Source organism: Seriola lalandi, unplaced genomic scaffold, assembly GCF_002814215.2.
Source record: "Seriola lalandi dorsalis isolate HSWRI2012SDOR001 ecotype SW California unplaced genomic scaffold, Sedor1 jcf7180002054167, whole genome shotgun sequence".
NCBI lineage: Eukaryota > Metazoa > Chordata > Actinopteri > Carangiformes > Carangidae > Seriola > Seriola lalandi.
The window spans coordinates 45,472-63,069 of record NW_019524720.1 but is presented as its reverse complement, the minus strand read 5'-3'; the positions used below and the strand labels follow the sequence as shown (position 1 = coordinate 63,069).

Genomic DNA, 17,598 nt, shown 5'->3' with positions numbered 1-17,598 from the left:
AGCTGATCTTTATTCTCCCCACATTTACTGATTCATTGAATGTTGAGATTAGCACATGAAAAACATCAAATATTAAACAAGTGTGAAGACACACAGACGTTCATCTTTATACTGTCTCTCTTTTTATCTTCCTCATAAAACACTGACACAGTAAATCACTGTTCTGAAACTCAAGTGTCTCTACAGAGAAGAAGTGAATCTGTCCTGAGAGAAAATCTCATCAGCACTTTAAAGAGTTAATGGAACAGGAAAAGTTAAACAAGTTTACATGCTTAACTGTGGACAGGATGAACACGACCATTGAAATGGATGTAGAGGCTTCGTCTTCTCGATGCAGTGCTGGTTTTTAGTGAATAAATCCACTCAGAGTAAACTCTGATAAAACCTGAGACAAACTGTTGCATCAACATGGTTTTAATCTTCCAACTGATCAGAGATGAGAATTCAGACAGACAGAAATGTTGTGGGTTCATTTACTAAATAAAATAAATTGTTTGTCTTCATCTCTGTCCTTCATCCCAGTTGGAGACGCAGCTCCAGGCTGAGAAGAAGAAGAAGGAGGAGGCTGAGACCTCGAACAACCAGCTGAAGGAGAAGATCACACAGGTTCATCTTTTCACTTAAATCAATGAGCTGTTTCTTCATCTCTCTTTTCATCTACTCATCTAAGGCTAAGAGAAAAGACTTTTCACATCAAAACCCAAAGCTGGTCTGACACAGAGTCTCTCTCCATGTCTCTGTTCAATCCCAGCTGGAGAGAAAACAAGCTGAGACCAACAGACAGATGCAGCAGGAGAAACAAAGAAGGACGACTGCTGAGAGAGAAGTGGAGACGCTGAAGAACCAGGTTCATCTGATCATTATTAACTCACTGTCTCTACTCTCTCTCTCTCTCTGCATCTTCTCCACATGACACCGATTTCTTTGTCCTCAGTTCGTCCTTAAACGTGTCACAGCTGAACTTTATTCTCCCCACATTTACTGATTCATTGAATGTTGAGATTAGCACATGAAAAACATCAAATATCAAACAAGTGTGAAGACAAACAGATGTTAATCTTTATACTGTCTCTCTTTTTATCTTCCTCATCAACAACAGCTGGAGAGAAAACAAGCTGAGACCAACAGACAGCTGCAGCAGGAGACACAGGAAAGGGTGACTGATGACAGAGAAGTGGAGAGGCTGAAGAATCATCAGGTTCATCTGATCATTATTAACTCACTGTCTCTACTCTCTACGCTTAATTGTGGACAGGATGTGTGATGACTGAATTGAAACATAACTATTGAAATGGATGTAGATGATGCATCTTCCAGTCAGTGAAGAAGTCAGGAATCGCTCTGTCAGTCTCTCTGTCAGACTGTTACTATCTGCTGAAAGATCAATCATCATCTGTGTGTGTGTGTGTGTGTGTGTGTGTGTGTGTGTGTGTGTGTGTAACAACAGTCCATGCTCGTCCACTGGACACAACAGTGGGTTATAGCTCATGTCCCCCCAGGTAATATTGTTGTGATAAACACTGTGAGAACTACATGAGCATGTACTTCACATCTGGTTTTCTATCTAGACATTAACAGAAACAGTGTCTGCAGCTGCTCTGCATTCAGATTTTCAAAATGATCTTGTTGTGTGAGCAGTGGATCAGACTTTAAACCTTTCTGTCATGTTTGGTTTCTGTATGTTAAAGATTCTGACAAAAAAAATGAAGACCTGAACTTTTCCAACAGGTTTACGGAGGAGGATCCATCAGAAGCTCTGGATCTGCCAACAGTGAACGGTATTCAGGGAGCGGATCCTATCGATAGCCAAACTAATGAAAATGACCATGAAGACAGTTATTGATCATGATGCCAAAGATTCATGCTAATCCAGCAAACCTGGTTATAAATATTATACTGTACATATGGGAGAACACACAACAAAAGAAAAATAATGATTTGTCAACATCCTGATCCTCTTCAGTGATTTTACTGATTGATTGATTGATTGATTGATTGGATTGTGTGTTCCTGTTTTCTATTGAGCCATTCATAATATCTATATACATGTATACTGTATATGTCCAAAATATTGTGAAAATGCAGCTCTGTATTGTCTTGTTTGTGTTTTATTTGTGACACAATATTTTTTGTTGAGACATGAAGTCAGATTAAAAATGTGGGCTCATGCTGTTGTGTGTATTTTTTAACCAGACTACATATTAAACACAATTAATGAACAGAAATGGCTCCATTGGTCACGTTGCCTTGGAGATGAATTCCCACTTCATACATTTTCAGTGTGGGAGAGAGATTTTTAAATAACTTCCCTTCAATCCTAAAACTACCTTTCCTAGTAATGATTAAGAAAATAATATGAGTATGTCATTTGTTTATTGATGTTTTTGTATTTGTGTGTCCGAGAGATGAAAAGCCAGACGATGTCTATTTCATTAGCACTATAAATTGTTACGAGTACATAAAGACATATTAGTAATTTTTTTACAATTTGTTGTGTTTAAAGATTTTTACTGAATACACTATTTTAGTTTTCTTCTACAATAAAGAAATAAAAGCTTTGGCTCTGCCTTCAACCTGCGTCCAAAACATAATTAAAGACACAATGATGTTCTGTTCCCAGGAAAAACCTTGACGTTGAATCATGGACGGTGTTCTGACATAGGCTGAAATATAAAACCTGAGAGTTTGAACACTTTTAATACAAAGGAGTCTGTTTAGTTGTTTGCAATAGAAGTGAATGTACAACTCTATCTTAACTGCACAACCCACAACAGATAGAACGACATATGCTCTTATAAGACACGAACCACACGCTTTCAAAACAACAGACAAAAAATATTCACCTCAGGAGGATCTGAAGCAACAACACAGATTACATAATGTTTGATAGAAAAACTTAAAGGCCAATATGTTGTGACTAATTCATAATCATTTTAGACAAGGCAAAGATTATTTAAATGACACATTTAATTCACCATAAGACAAAAATATATAAACCATTTTGTTTTTTAAAACAGAGATATTAACCTCTCATTCAGAGTTCAATATTTTGTTTGTGTCCTTTTTCTTCAATTTACCCATAAAAGAAGTGTCGCTGGATTACTGAAGAAAAAAAAACATGATAATTCTCAACCAAGATCAGAACCATCTATTCTATTGGTTAATTGGTGGAATTATGGATGTTTATTTGCACTGCTTATGACAGAATGATATCCTCAGACAGTGCAAGTCACACATGTCTATGTAGTTTACTCTCAATCTCTGAGCGATCTTGACCCTCTGCTCTACGAGTCTCCACCTGCATGTCGGTTTACTTCTGATGTTTTTTAATTCTGTCTTTTATAATGCCTCCAGCCTCCTCCTGTGTCTTCACTAGCAGCTTCCTCATATCCATGATGAGTCTTTCATGTCTGTTCTGTTGGTTCACCAGCTCATGCTTGAGCCTTGTTATGATATCTTTCAGCTTTAAGTAACCGTCTGCTTTGTTCTCAGTCTTAGATCCTGCCTTCGCTGTCACTTCGTCATCCACTGAATTCAGCTTCTTCTCTAGCTCGTCGCTCAGTCTTTTGTCCTCTTCCAGCTGCCGTTGTACTTCTTCTACCCAGTGACTTATTTCTTTTTTACTCAGTTTTACCATTTCTTCTCTTGCCCTGAGAGGCTCTCCTTGTTCTTCTTCAACTTCATTGTGCTTCTTGGTGTCTTTGGGCAAAAAGAGTGAAACTTTAAAAACAAAAAATGACACAATCCTAAAATGAGGTGACAAAATATTTTGTAAATTAAAAACCATACATATATGACAAATAATATTACTACAGCCCACACAGCACAGACCCCGAGGGTTATTCATAGTCTGTATTACCTGCAGTAGATTCAGATCTGCAAAGTGCCAGTTAAGGGAGGCAGCAGGCAGCACCGGTACACTGTTGCTGTGAGCCGGGCCAGCAGAAAAAAACATGTTTTAGACACTTTGAAAAGATGCCCACTGAAGCCATCCAATTTCTGTTTAAATGTATGCTTCATATAGAATATTTTCAGCAATTTATCTTCTGATGAAAACAGCACTTTCCTTTTGTAATATGCCACTTTTTGATTCACTCAGTTAACCTGTGGCTGTGGCATAATACAGTGTAGGTGTGCTTGTGCATAGGAATACGGTAGTTCAGTAGTTGAAAAAAAATGTAGTGCCAATGGAAAGTGCCATTTTCATGGAAAGATAAGCCGCTAAAAATATTCTACATGAAGCATATATTTAAATGGATATTGAACTTTTTTTATTGGGCATTTGTGTTTAAAACACTTTTTTTCTGCTCGCCCCGCCCACAACAACACATAGCTCTGCTAGTGTGCAAGTGCTCCTCTCTTAACTGGCAGTGCGTTGATCTGAGTCTGCTGCCGGTATATACACCGACTATGACTGACTACCTCATACCCCACATCATCACATATCACAAACCCCACATCAAATAACTCAAACTGCTCCTTTAAGTTTGTTTTTTTAACATTTCTTGTTTGAATGTAAATTAAATTACTATAAAAGGAAATGAAAATAAACTACAAAAGTGGTGCACAATTACTACATCCACTGCTGGATAAATACAAAAAAAGTCACATAAGCTAGTAAAATAATCTGTGATAAAGTCACTCTTACAGTTATGTCTCCATTTCCAGATAACAAAGACAGCTGCAGTAATGATCATGAAACCAATGACCAAACCAATTATGATGTGAGCAGAAGAAGAGCAGACACTGAAGAAATCATCTGAAATCATAAAACACAGATCAACACTGAATTAAACGAATGGTAAAAGCTAGAACAGTGAATATATACATTTATAAATCATCTTTACCCGCAATTTGTATCTGTATCTCTCTGGTCTGGTTGATGATCTTCTGTTGGACTCTACAGGTGAAGTTGTTGCTGTGTCTCTTCTCCACAGTCACTCTGCTGCTGACAGTATAGAGGTCATCAGGACCTCTGACCGTCTCTGTAGGTCCAGCAGAGAGCAGCTTTCCCTCACCGTCCAGCCACAACAGCTCAGGCTCTGGATACCAGCCTTTAGATTTACAGTCTAACACCACTCCCCCTTTGTCTCCGTCATTCCCTGCTAAACTGATGACAGGTGAGGAGACTGAACCTAGTGATGGACAGAAAAGAAATTTCACTGTAACTAAAATCAAAATGGTATGCCAACTGGGTGTAAGAATACTCGATTTGTGTTACCACCAAAGGCTTTAGTTGAACACGAGATGTTTCTGTTGGATTTCTTATACATATAAATTGCATCTCAAAAATATAGCTACAGTCAGAGACCTTGTGTCTAACCAAGACTTAAAGAAATTCATACATGCTTTTATATCCTTCAGAGTTGATTATTGCTATCACTGGCTCACCTAATAAGACCATTAGATAGTTGCAGCTTATCCAGCTGTAATCAGCCCCCACTGTACCTAGCTTTAAAAAGAAGCTAAAAACTGTCTTCATCTCTATTTTAATCTTGCACTTTTATGAGATATCTATTTTTGTTTTTGTTTCTGTTTTTATAGTTTTCTTTTTGTTATTTTTACTTCTATTTTTATGATTCCTTTATGTCTGTTAAGCACATTGAATGACCTCTGTGTATGATAATGTGCTATGCAAATAAATTTGCCTCGCCTATATGTTGTTTTTCAATTCATGAGCAGCTCCATTGTCTTGCAGTGAAAGGCGAAAACTTAGAGACAGATTTTACAAAACCTGGACAAATAAAAATAAAACCTGATGCATGGCTGCATCCAACTATACTGATCTATACTGATCAAGTGCTCACTTCTCTGCATGCGTTGTCTTAAGTGACAGTGTGTTGAGTTCTTTTATACAGTACCACTCTGTAGAAGCCTTCCTTGGATGAGTAAAGGTAAAAAAAAATATGCAAAACCAACAGAGTTTCACTCACCAACAAAAAGGTCAATAGTAGATGCGCTCTTGCCAGGCATGAAGCATTTGTATGTTCCGTTATCTGAGAGTTTTACTGGAGAAAGTTTCAGTGAAAGGTCTCCATACCGCAGTTTGTCAGTGAACAATGATGTTCTTCCTTTATAGGATGGATGTTGGTTAGTCACAAGTTCCTCATTGTCATGCCTCACATGGACAAATTTGGGCTTCAGGTCAGGTCTTGACCACTCAAATGTCTCCTTCATAGCATCCATGGCAGGTTCCAGGTGACACGGCAAAATGATGTCATCACCAAGTTTCGCCACTATAGGTCCTGTTGGACCAACAACCTGAGACTGACCTGAAATAAAAATAAATCTTAGTTCATATGAACTAATAACACATATGAAAGTCTATTGACAGGGAACAAATAGGCCTACAATCTCCACAAGCAGAGTAGGGTATGGCAAACTTTTTTAATGTTAGTTTTAGTTTGGTGACCAGCAGCAGAAACACACACTCAGTGTGGTATCTTCCAATGTGAATACATGGAAAGATTTAGACAGATTTGATAGAGCTGAAACCAAATCCAAATCACTGCAAATATATTTCATCATCAAAAAACCAACATGAAAGGTGTTCCTTATTTTGGAGACCAAAGGTAAAGCTTCCATTATCATGATAAGTAAAGTTCTGTGCCGGTGAAAGCACAAAACAGCTGTTGTCACACTACCTCACCCATTTTAATGAAAGTGGGTTTGTATGGAGCCAGGAAAATACAAAATGAGTGAAACAAATAAAAGCACAATATGAGAGTGCATTTTCACTACTGCTATCTGTGACAAAATCAGTCCTGTGTGTCTATTGTCGAATGATGATCCCAAATTTCTATTTGTGGGAAAGATAGTGAATATCTGCTTGAAGTTCCCTTTTTTGATATAGAATTCACACAAGTGACGTGACTTGAATTTGACCTCGGTAAGTTAAGCCATCGACCCAAGATAAAAAAAATTAAAAATCCATTAATGAAAGATAATAGATACAATACAATACCAAATTATCTATTTTGACTTTAAATTACATTTAAAACGATGGAAGAAAAAAAAGTTTGATAGTTGACTCAAACCATTGGATTGTTTGGATGGGAAATCTCACATAGATAACTGAGTCTCTGTCTGCAGGAAATTTAATTTAATGAGATATCAATCTTTTAAGAAATTCAGTTAGGATTTAATATGTAAAAACTTGTATTTTGTGGTTAGCTGAAAGCTATTACTATGTTTCTAACAAGAAATACAGCAATTAGATAAGGACTGTATATTACGCTTCAAAAGTCAAAAAATAGAAAATAAAAAAATGGATAGCATGTATGTATTGGTTACAATGTAGTGTTGCTAAAGTGTTCGTAAAGTTTATTACCTGCACAAGAACGTATTAGGAGGAGAGAAACAATGTGATGGAAAGCTGAAGCACCGAGTCGAGGTTTAGGCCAAAACATCATAAAGATCTGAAAAGAAATATGTTATTTCCCTACAACAAAATAACACATGAATAACAAGAATAATACTTAAAGCAAGAAAATGTTTCATCAACCAGAGCCATAAAGTTGCTGTATTTCCTCATTTATACTGTGCAGAGGTTTGAGGTCAAACATAAAATAAGCCCAAGTCATTTGTTTCCTAAAAAAACTGAATCACACAGAAATGTGAAACTAACTACTGTGTTTCAGTAGTATATATTTTCCTCAACATACAGTATATCCTAAGTTTATAAATGGTAAAGGGCATACTATAAAAAGAACTTTAGCCACTTCCCTTTTTTTTTTTTTTTTTGAACATACAGAACACACGATGTGGAATTAAATTAAACTTAAGTGTTCCGATATCCAGCTTCAAAAATTACACTTTTACAAACTCTGTATTAGAATTGAATGTACAAGCAGTTACAGAAAAAGCAAATATTTCAAAACTTCCATACCGGTTTCCTGCAACAAAGCTCCAGCAGAAAGTTGAGATAAGCTGCATGGTCAAAGTCCTCACATAAAATCATACATTGTACTGGTGACCTGTAACAGGAAGAGGTGTGTCTCACTTCGTCTTCCTGTCCATCTGCAGTAACCTAAAGTTTGCAATTCAAATCTCTGCCATTTTAGCTCGACAGTTTGAATTTCAAATATCACTATCACACTCACTTGGTCTGAAGGAGGAAGAGATGTATTGAAAAACATTAGCATTGTAACTTTATTTTAGGAGATGCATGTAACAAATGGTTTAATATATATTCTATTTTAACCATTTTCTCTCAACAATTTGAATTCAAGACATTTAGCGAAAACATTGCTTGACAGCTGTTATCAGGAGCACATCCAGCCCTCATTCTCAGAAAGCATATTAAAGATCCTACCTAATAACTAAAGCCTAATAACTTTAAACATTAATACACTAGACGTCAGAAAACGCATCACTGGTAAATAGAATTCAACATCAGCGTCTAAGAATAGAAGAACAATCAAATAAATAAACAATACAATAAATATATTAAGCAATAACAAGCATATAAATGATCAGATTGCTACACAGGTTAACAACTAAATACTATCGTTATCTGTTTGGAGAAAATACAATTGTGGGGTGAATGGTGGAGCTGATGGTAAAAAAAATTTCAATTTGTGAAATTACTGTAATTATAGAGACCTCAACTTTGTATTTATTCACTTTCAATTCACAGAGAGAAATTAAATGTTTTAAATGTTCATTTTTCAAAACTTCCTAATAGGAAATGATAAAATAACCAATAAACACTGCTGGGAACACGTCAATCATTAATCAATTCAGAAAAAACTGATGGCCACCCATCACCTCGAGTGGCTTTATTACAAACATTTGATGATTTAACATTAGACACTAACTCAACATCCATTGACGAAAGGAACAGAATTAACTAAAAACATTAAATCACACTTTACAAGCAACAAAATCTGTGTAGCAAGCAAGAACAGTAGATGTAGAGTGTTCACTAACATTAATTCATAATTAGTTCATGTTTACAGCAGCTTTTAAAGCAAAGTTGTGGTGTTTCATTAGGTAAGTTAATTATCTATTATTCTAAATTTAAAGATGAAAGAATAATTGTCAAACAAAAAGGCAATTAAAGCAATTAAACGTATAACATTAAAAAAAGTATTCATGCATTTTTTAATCCTCAGACTTTGAAAATAATTGAAGTGGGTATAGTGACAAGCCTCCAGCCAAGAGCAAGTTTGTTAAATCCTGATATGAAACTTGGTGCTTCCTATTGACGTGATTTTCTCTGTTTGCTTTTTCCCTTTTTGAATTGAAATCTAAAAAATTTGCGTTTTCTCTTTTTTCTCTCCGCCTCCTCCATCTGAGTTTGAACATCTTTCATGTCACTGCCTACCTCTGTCTTTCTTTTTTCCACTCTCAAGGTTGCATCGTTAAAATTCTTTGAGCATGTCTGAGTTTGATTATTCAGATTCTCAAGTTCTGCCTTTATTTTTGTCAGTTTACACTTAATCTCAAATAGATTGTTATCTGAGATTATCATCCCTTTCCTAATCTGTGATATTTCACTTTCCATTGACTTTATACCTCCATCTAACTCCTTCACTTGACCTTTGAGTTGGCTTGTCATTTTGTCCACTTCTTTCCTCACTTCTTCCAGGATTTGAAGCATCTTCTCATTATGTTCCTGTTCTTTCTCTTTTTGCTCCAACTCTTCTTTAAGCTCTTCCACTTTCTTCTTTCTGAAGTGTCTTCTGCCTTATGTAGGAACAATGGTGTTAATCAAATATTTTACATTTTGAACAGTGAACACTTCCTTGTGATTAATGTTTTATTGTCGTGGAAACATCCACAAAACGTACTTGTCTTACACTGCTGTTGTCCCTCTGGCACATTCTCCTCCTTAACGTTTTCCTCGCCTTATGTAAATGTAAAACACATCACATCAAAAAGACAGAGCAGAAATGCCACATTAATAGAACAGGGGGGGGAAAAAAAGAAACTGACTGAAAATAATAACAGAAGATGAAACAGACATCAAAAAGAAAATAGTGCTAATCAAGATTCACTCTACATACATCGTATCACCATAATGTTTTATGTTTTGAACAGTGAACACCAACACTGTGGAGTCATGGGAGTGCCATAAAAAGAATAAATCTGTAAAAGAATAACAAAATAAATGTGGAAATATAAACAGGAATGAATAAAAGAGTTGATAAATTAAAAATGTGGAAATATAAAGATAAATGAATATAACTAAAAAAATGCTTTTACCCATTGCAAATGTATTTTTTTCAAACTTATTCAGCAGTTCAACACAGCTAGTTAGCATGGGTGCCGTGCTTAAACCCCTTTCACACTGGACCCGAGGGGCACAGTGGTGTGACGTAACATGTAGTGGACTTAAGTACAACTATTGTAGCCTGCTCATCTGCAGGCAGACCCCTCTCCTCCAACAGCAATAGGTTGAAAGCAAAAGCAATACAGTAAAAGCATTTTTTATTATCTTATTTATTTCCTTTATATTTCCATATTTTATTTTTATTCATTACTATTCTTATACAGGGGCTGCACGGTGGTGCAGTGGTTAGCACTGTCGCCTCACTGCAGGTGTGTTCTGTGTGGAGTTTCTTTTTGTTTGTGGCTAATCGGATACTGTACATTGACCATAGGTGTGGCTGTGAGTGTGAATGGTTGTCTGTCTCTCTGTGTTTGGCCTGCGATGGACTGGCGACCTGTCCAGGGCGTAACCCCGCCTCTCCCCCGGAAAGATGCTGGGATAGGCTCCAGCCCCCCTGCCACCCTACTAGAGGATAAGCGGAAGAAGATGGATGGACACTTCTCATACAGATATATTATTTTTTATAGCACTCCTATGACTCCATATAACTGAAGTTGATGTTTTATGGTTGTAGAAACAACCAGAAGATTTACCTTTCTTTAACAGTTGCATTTCCAGGTTCTGTTGATCTAGGAGGTTCTCCTTTTCCCTGTCGGGTTCTGTCAATTGGCCATATAACAAATTCAGATAACAATATGGCACTCATAGAACACAGTTTAAAAACTTTGTAAAAACTATCCTTTTTTGGACAAATTCATGTCCTCCATGAAATTGGATAGACTAATGTCTTAGTTATCTGAATGTTTATAAAGCACAGGCAACAGTGCACAGACATTTTGTCTTAGCTCAAAGTAAAGTTCAACACAGACTAGACACTAGATATTTTTATAAAATGTTTTCATCCCAAAATATAATTACTTTTGCATTTTAACAATGACCTGTGGCACAATTTGTATATTTTTTAAATCAAATACCAGCCATTAACCAACCTTACACTCTTACCATTGGAACTGTGATATAAGCCCATGATGAAGCAAGAAGTATAAACCAAATCAACTGAAATTATAAAACAGAGAAATATCACGGTAAAATCAGTAAGAAAAATGCCAATACTGTATTTACAAAGCTTGTTTCAAACAACATGATAAAACAAGATCAATGGTGAGCCCTCAGTGCACTGGTACAACCCAGAGGAAAAAATGACAGTTTTCATAAAACAACACTAATCTTCTTCTCTGCATATAATTTTTGAGGGAGGACCAGCTTTAAACAAATAGAAAATAATTGTTTTCTACAATGAAGAAACTTATTAAGTAATTAGATGTATAGTTTTTAAAGCTCACATACCTGTTGTGCATGTCAAAACTCCAGTTCAGCCTCGGGGAAACGCAGCTGCATGACCAAAGTCCTCCGATAAAAAAAGTACTCCAATCGTGAACAACGGTAATCAGTTAAGGTGTGTTCACCTTGTTTTACATGCTGCAGCCTGGATCAATGTACATGTGCATTCGATTTAAACCTCATGAACAACACTCTATGCATGCTTATGTTTAAAATATAGTCACAATTAGAGTATCAGCACCGACAGTGTTTTCAGATGGGCAGGACTGCGTCTCTCTATGTATGCATCTATATATTTCTTTGCAATCTTCAAATCCTAGTGCTATAATTCTTTATTGTATAATTTAAAAATGGATGACCGACTGCAGAGGGCAGAATTGGGCTTCTTTCATAAAACTGTGTTGTGAAGTCACACTTTGTTGTTATTGAGATTCCTATGAGACAGAGGTTAATTCAAGTTTCTTTTCCTCACTACAACCTCTGTTGTAAATACACAGTATATGTACTATATGTTCACCTTCTCTTCAGAGACCAGGAAGTGTTTTAACAAAACGCACTCCTGAGTTGTGTGAAACCTTGCACATTCATTACAATGTGAAAACAAAAGGGGTTTTTAGTTTGACACAAAATTGACTTTGAATATACAAAACTTGATGGAATGGCATCATCATGGCTTTACTTGTTAAATGAATAGAGATAATAAAAGGCAGAGCAGGTGCTAGATCAACTCAAACTGAAAGTGAAAGTGTTTAAGACACACAAGAATTAGGGGGATAATTGATCTTCCTTATGTTTAATACATGAATGATTACATAATAGACACCATCACACACACACTCAGTTCCTCTCTCAATTAACACTTCCTTACACAGCAAATTTTAGTGAACTTAGTTTAGCTTTTCCAAATGATTCAGCTCCTTGAAATTAGTCCAGTTGGGTCAGAACACGTCACTTTACAAGCTTTGCCGTAAAGTTGTTAACAGAAAATCTGCACATCTTCTGCTTACAACCATTTAGCACACACGGCAAAATCAGCTAGATTATTTCTTCAACCAGAGCAGCTCTACTTCACATATTTTTAGAACCAAAACTCTCACATGCTGTTGCTTCTATAAGAGGCCAAACAGGAAGAAGGTCACACTTGCATTTATTTCTGTTTCAGTCTGATGGTGACAGCAGCAAGACAACATGGAGGTTACAGCTCTCTGCATCACACTATGTGAGTAGCCATTTTGTTTGTCACTTTCTTTAGAAAGCTTTCGGCAAAAACCTTTTTTTCTTTTTTACAAAAGGTCAGACATTACAACACTTTGTTGGGAGATGGGAGATGTAAACCTACGATTTTCCTTTTACCTAGGAGGCATATACAGATTACATGATTGTTCTTGATGGTTCATGATATTCTAGCATGAACACAGACGTGTATAGGTCAGTATTTCTGAAACAACTCTTTTTTCTCTCTCTCTAGTGATTAATGCATTTCTTGTAGCAAAAGTTCACAACAGTAATGGTCAGAAATATGGTAAGTTGCAGTTACTGTTTTTAATACTTTATATTAGAGGGGGTTATATTAGATTTGGTTTATTTGATGTGGCGTTGTGTGAGACAGTCATGCATAGTCAGTGTATTACCTGCAGTAGATTCAGATCAGCGCACTGCCAGTTAAGGGAGGCAGCAGGGAGCACTGGTACACTAGCAGAATGATGTGTTGCTGTGGGCAGGCCAGAAGAAAAACGTGTTTTAGACACTTTTAAAAGATGCCCGTTTAGCACGTTGTCTACTGCACACTCACAACGCATGACTGCCTTATACAACCTCACATCAAATAACCTAAACTATTCCTTTAAGATTTAAGACTTAACAGAAATATCCCCACTGACTAACAATAGTGTTTTTGGTGTTGCCTCAATCATTGAGGTTTCCCTCATTTGCAATGATGTCGAGATATACACACATACAGTGATAGACTTCAAAAGAGGACAATACTCAGTGAAATCATTTGCCCACTGAGGTGAGCTGGCTTGAGATCACTTTCTTGAATTGTCCACGGGTGACGAGGAGTGTGTCGATCTTGAGAGTATGTTGTAGATGATTCCATGTGTGTTTGGTGCACAAAAACTTACAATTGCACTGCACGTGTAAAATCCATGGCAGTTATACAAAACATCTAGTGTCACTAAATATTTGAGAGATCAAAATTAATATAAGTAATAATCCAGAGCATTAACCAGGAAGTACGTCCATATTGGCCATTATTAATTTTACCATTTGTGCCTCTATATAGGAAGTAGTCTAACCTTTATTTGGCAACATGGATTGTACCAGTGTGGTAATCAGGGTGGTGGATGGTCATGTAGAATGTTATTGACTCTAACCACATCTTTTCTTAACCTTAAGGGTTTTAGTTGTATAACCCTATACACCATGGTTTAACCATAAGGAAACTTTTTTAAAAGATAAGAAATGTAAAATAACACGTGCCTAAAATATGTTGTAGGAGCGATGATGTTGAGGTTGTAAAAATCACATGGAAATTCTTTAACTTAAACATTTTTGTCTCTGGCTCAGATGCAAGTTTTCCCCACATTTTTCCAAACAGACTTCAGTTCTTTTTATACGAGTCAATCTCTGTAAATTGTGTGGAGTTTGGTGGGCCACATGAATGGAGAGTGATGAGGAAACGGAAGGAATTTACTCCGACAAATGCCTCTTCCTGGAAGACATCAACAAGATGCCGCACCATTAAAAGTGCCTATCCAGCAGACAGTGGAGCGTACTGGTGTGAAGACGAAGAGGGGGAGAGAAGTAATGCAGTTAACATCACAGTTACTGGTATGTTTGGCAAAGTATACATCAAGATTTATATTACTTATTTTTCTTAAAGTGAAAATAAACATGATTCATCATTTGCTCTTCATCTCGAAGAAACAGTAAGGTTAAATCACTGAAATAAAGTGAATGCTGTAGTTTTTGCAGTTTTTAGTTTTGGGGACTGTTTAACAAAAGCAATTTGGGGAAAAAAATACTGCAAATTGCAAAAAGACTACATTTGTAAACTCTACATTCCCACTGATTGTGTCTGAAGCATGGTATATCTTAATTTTTTGAATGTGTCATAACGCAAGAGAAAATGATGTCATGTTGCTGTTTGTATGTTTAAAATATGGTGCAACAAGCCCCAGAAGCTATCGCTATTTTTATGTATTCTTTAGATGGTGAAGTGATCCTGGACATTCCTGTTCTGCCTGTGACTAAGGGAGATGATGTGACTCTGCGCTGTAGAATGGAAAATAATTCACACCTCATTGCTGAGTTCTACAAGGATGGCACCCGTGTTGGAACGGGTTACAAAGGAAAGATGAACATCCCCAGTGTTTCCAAGTTTAATGAGGGACTGTACAAGTGCAGCATCTCTGGAGCTGGAGAATCACCAGAGAGCTGGTTAGCTGTAAGAGGTGAGAACTCACAAGGTGTTTGCATTGAAAACACAAAATATCAAATGGTAGTGTAGCTGAGTTGTGCTTCCTGTTCTAGCTGTAATCATACATTCATATAAAATTTGTCACGCCATTATGCTAAAGGAAAGAATATTTTTTCCAATGTCAACACTAGTGATAGACAGTAGACATTGTTAATTTTTTTTTGTCTTTTAAGGTCCTCATTCTTTCCATATTCACTCCCCACATCTTTCCGCTCTGCTGTGGATTCTGATCAGTATTTCGGTGGCAACTCCGCTGCTGTTGGTGGTGGGACTTCTTTACTGTGAAAAACGCAAAGGTACACAGATGGGGGGTGGGGTGTTCTCCAAAGTCATTTCTTATAATTCATCCTGAGTGAATCATAAATGTCCGTACAGAACTCAAATGATCCATCAAATAGATATAAATTTTTCACACATAACCACAAACAAAAGCTCATGGTGGCATTAGAGGAAAAATCATTGGGTCACCAAAGTCAGTAGCATTGATCATGAATGTCTGTATGAAATTTCATGGCAAAGAATCAAATTGATATTTTAGTCGACAGAAAGTACAACAAAAAAGCATTGCTAAGAATAAAATCTGTACACCATATCTAGTCCACAAGGTGTAGACCTTTTTCCCCATTTGAGTAAGACTGGAACTCTGAACTAAACTCTTTTTGTACAACAGTAACACGTTAGACTGGTTGACTGCGCGTGAATAAAAAGCTAAAATATTAAAAAGCGCAATAACTTAATCTGAAACATTTAAAGTCTGTCCATCAAAAACTGTCTCTCCATTTGAGCCTCTCAGTTTTAAACTACACAGTAAACCCAGAGACAGAAAAGAAGGGCACCTCACAACAAGTATTTGTCCCTCCCCATTATCACTGGTTTATGGGCATCACACTTGAAATCACGTTTCAGAAAATGAAACGTACCTCATCAAGAAAATGCAATATATTTCATAAAAGGAGTCAAGTCTTCCAAATCATCTGTCTCGAGTCTAAGTCAAGTCTCAGGTCATGAATGTCAAGTCTTTTAACGGTGCGAGTCTCAAGTCCTCTAATTTGTGACTTAACTCTGACTTGATGTGAATCAACTCCCCCACCTCTATTGTGTCCTCTATTGCAAAACCTTATTCCATAAAGTGATTGTCATTTTGTCACAGTTCTAACCTAAAAGCGGGTTATTTTCTTTCCAAAAATCTATGACAGGCACAAGATGTTTACCAGAAGAGAGTGTCGTCTATTCTTCTGTCTACTATTGGTAAGACTAAGTATGATGTTCTCTTGTCATTTCAGGTCATTAGTGTTTATTAATTCACTCAGTACAAAATAAATAAAATTCAGTGATGAATTGATAACGTCAAATTATTAGACATCTTCTCACAAAGTGATGACTGCAAGGCTTGCAAAGCACTAAGGTCACAGAAAAGAGTGTAGTAGTAAACCTTGTCTAAAAAAAAAAAAACGAAAAAAACTCACAATATTAAGATCAAAATGTCTTGGCATAAACATCTTTTACTGTGCATGCTTTTTTTTTCCTAAATTGTGTATCTCCTGTGTGTTTCACAGGTCAGTAAGAGCTGAGACATCGGATTGAAAGAAGAGTAGGACCGTTTGTTTAACGCTCACATGGTACCTGTATATGTAATACTGTGCATGAAAGCTAATTTAGTAAGGAAGGAAGTTATACCTTATACTTAGTGGTTGTGCAAAACAAGTTCCTTTTTTAAATGTCTATCAATATTGTGTTTAAACTAAATGTAATTTTTCTGCATGTTAAATTCATTGAACATGTTTGGTTGTTTTTCTATTAGCAATTCTGTAGTATCAATAATCAAATGATATTTGATGTGATTTTAAAGAAAAATCATAATTAAATTGTAATTGTGATGTAATATGTGTCTGAGACCATGTCATAGTTATTCCTCTTGCCTTATGGATGCAATATCTCAGTAACGCCTAGATGGAATTTCTTCAAATTTGGCACAAACTTTCATTTGGATTCAAGGATGAACTGATTAGATTTTGGTGGTCAGAAAACACATTTTAGCCATAACTCAACACACAGCAGGTGTGAAAAAATGTCACGACTGGTTAATATTCTATATGACTGCAGATGAACAGGAATGCAACCTGAAACTAGTCTGAGTGGCGGAGGGATACAACCACGAACTCTAGATTAGACATGCGTTTCTTAGATTACAGGACACCATATCACATACTCACAGAATGTTCAGTCCTCCTTACTTTTATGGTTTAGGGTGATTTTCTCATTAAAATCTCTCTAAATATTGTCCTCTTACTGTCCAACCACCATAGTCCAGATGAGAGAAATGTTGATATTTTCATCTGCGACACTTTGAGTTATTATCAAAGAAGTAGATTTAAAGAACAGCAGAGTGGTGCAGCAAATGCTCTCCAGATTCGGGTTTCGAGTCCCAGACTACATGTAGGCGGCCCTGAGGTGTTAGGGCTACATGTACTTTAAAAGAAATACCTGCAGACGCTACCCA

General features: G+C 36.5%; 2 protein-coding genes and 2 long non-coding RNA genes across 4 annotated transcripts; 2 read left to right on the top strand and 2 right to left on the bottom strand.

Moving 5' to 3' along the window:
* Positions 1-524: 524 nt before the first annotated feature.
* On the top strand, positions 525-1,201 carry LOC111653160 (uncharacterized). The gene is made up of 3 exons (XR_015437093.1): positions 525-606; positions 752-847; positions 1,100-1,201. It is a non-coding gene; the product is annotated as an uncharacterized LOC111653160 (long non-coding RNA).
* A 1,487-nt stretch (positions 1,202-2,688) lies between these two features.
* Positions 2,689-7,427, bottom strand: LOC111653161 (butyrophilin subfamily 3 member A2-like). Its single transcript, XM_023403637.2, has 5 exons — positions 7,331-7,427; positions 5,934-6,272; positions 4,848-5,135; positions 4,649-4,759; positions 2,689-3,699 (listed from the first exon to the last, which is right to left on the bottom strand). The coding sequence occupies exons 1-5, from the start codon at positions 7,410-7,412 to the stop codon at positions 3,311-3,313; spliced, it is 1,209 nt and encodes a 402-aa protein (XP_023259405.1). The 5' UTR covers positions 7,413-7,427; the 3' UTR covers positions 2,689-3,310.
* A 1,809-nt stretch (positions 7,428-9,236) lies between these two features.
* On the bottom strand, positions 9,237-9,854 carry LOC147819262 (uncharacterized). Its single transcript, XR_015437094.1, has 2 exons — positions 9,795-9,854; positions 9,237-9,690 (listed from the first exon to the last, which is right to left on the bottom strand). It is a non-coding gene; the product is annotated as an uncharacterized LOC147819262 (long non-coding RNA).
* A 4,354-nt stretch (positions 9,855-14,208) lies between these two features.
* On the top strand, positions 14,209-16,969 carry LOC147819261 (low affinity immunoglobulin gamma Fc region receptor III-A-like). Its single transcript, XM_087173297.1, has 5 exons — positions 14,209-14,449; positions 14,830-15,072; positions 15,272-15,394; positions 16,295-16,346; positions 16,655-16,969. The coding sequence occupies exons 1-5, from the start codon at positions 14,290-14,292 to the stop codon at positions 16,680-16,682; spliced, it is 606 nt and encodes a 201-aa protein (XP_087029423.1). The 5' UTR covers positions 14,209-14,289; the 3' UTR covers positions 16,683-16,969.
* Positions 16,970-17,598: the final 629 nt, after the last annotated feature.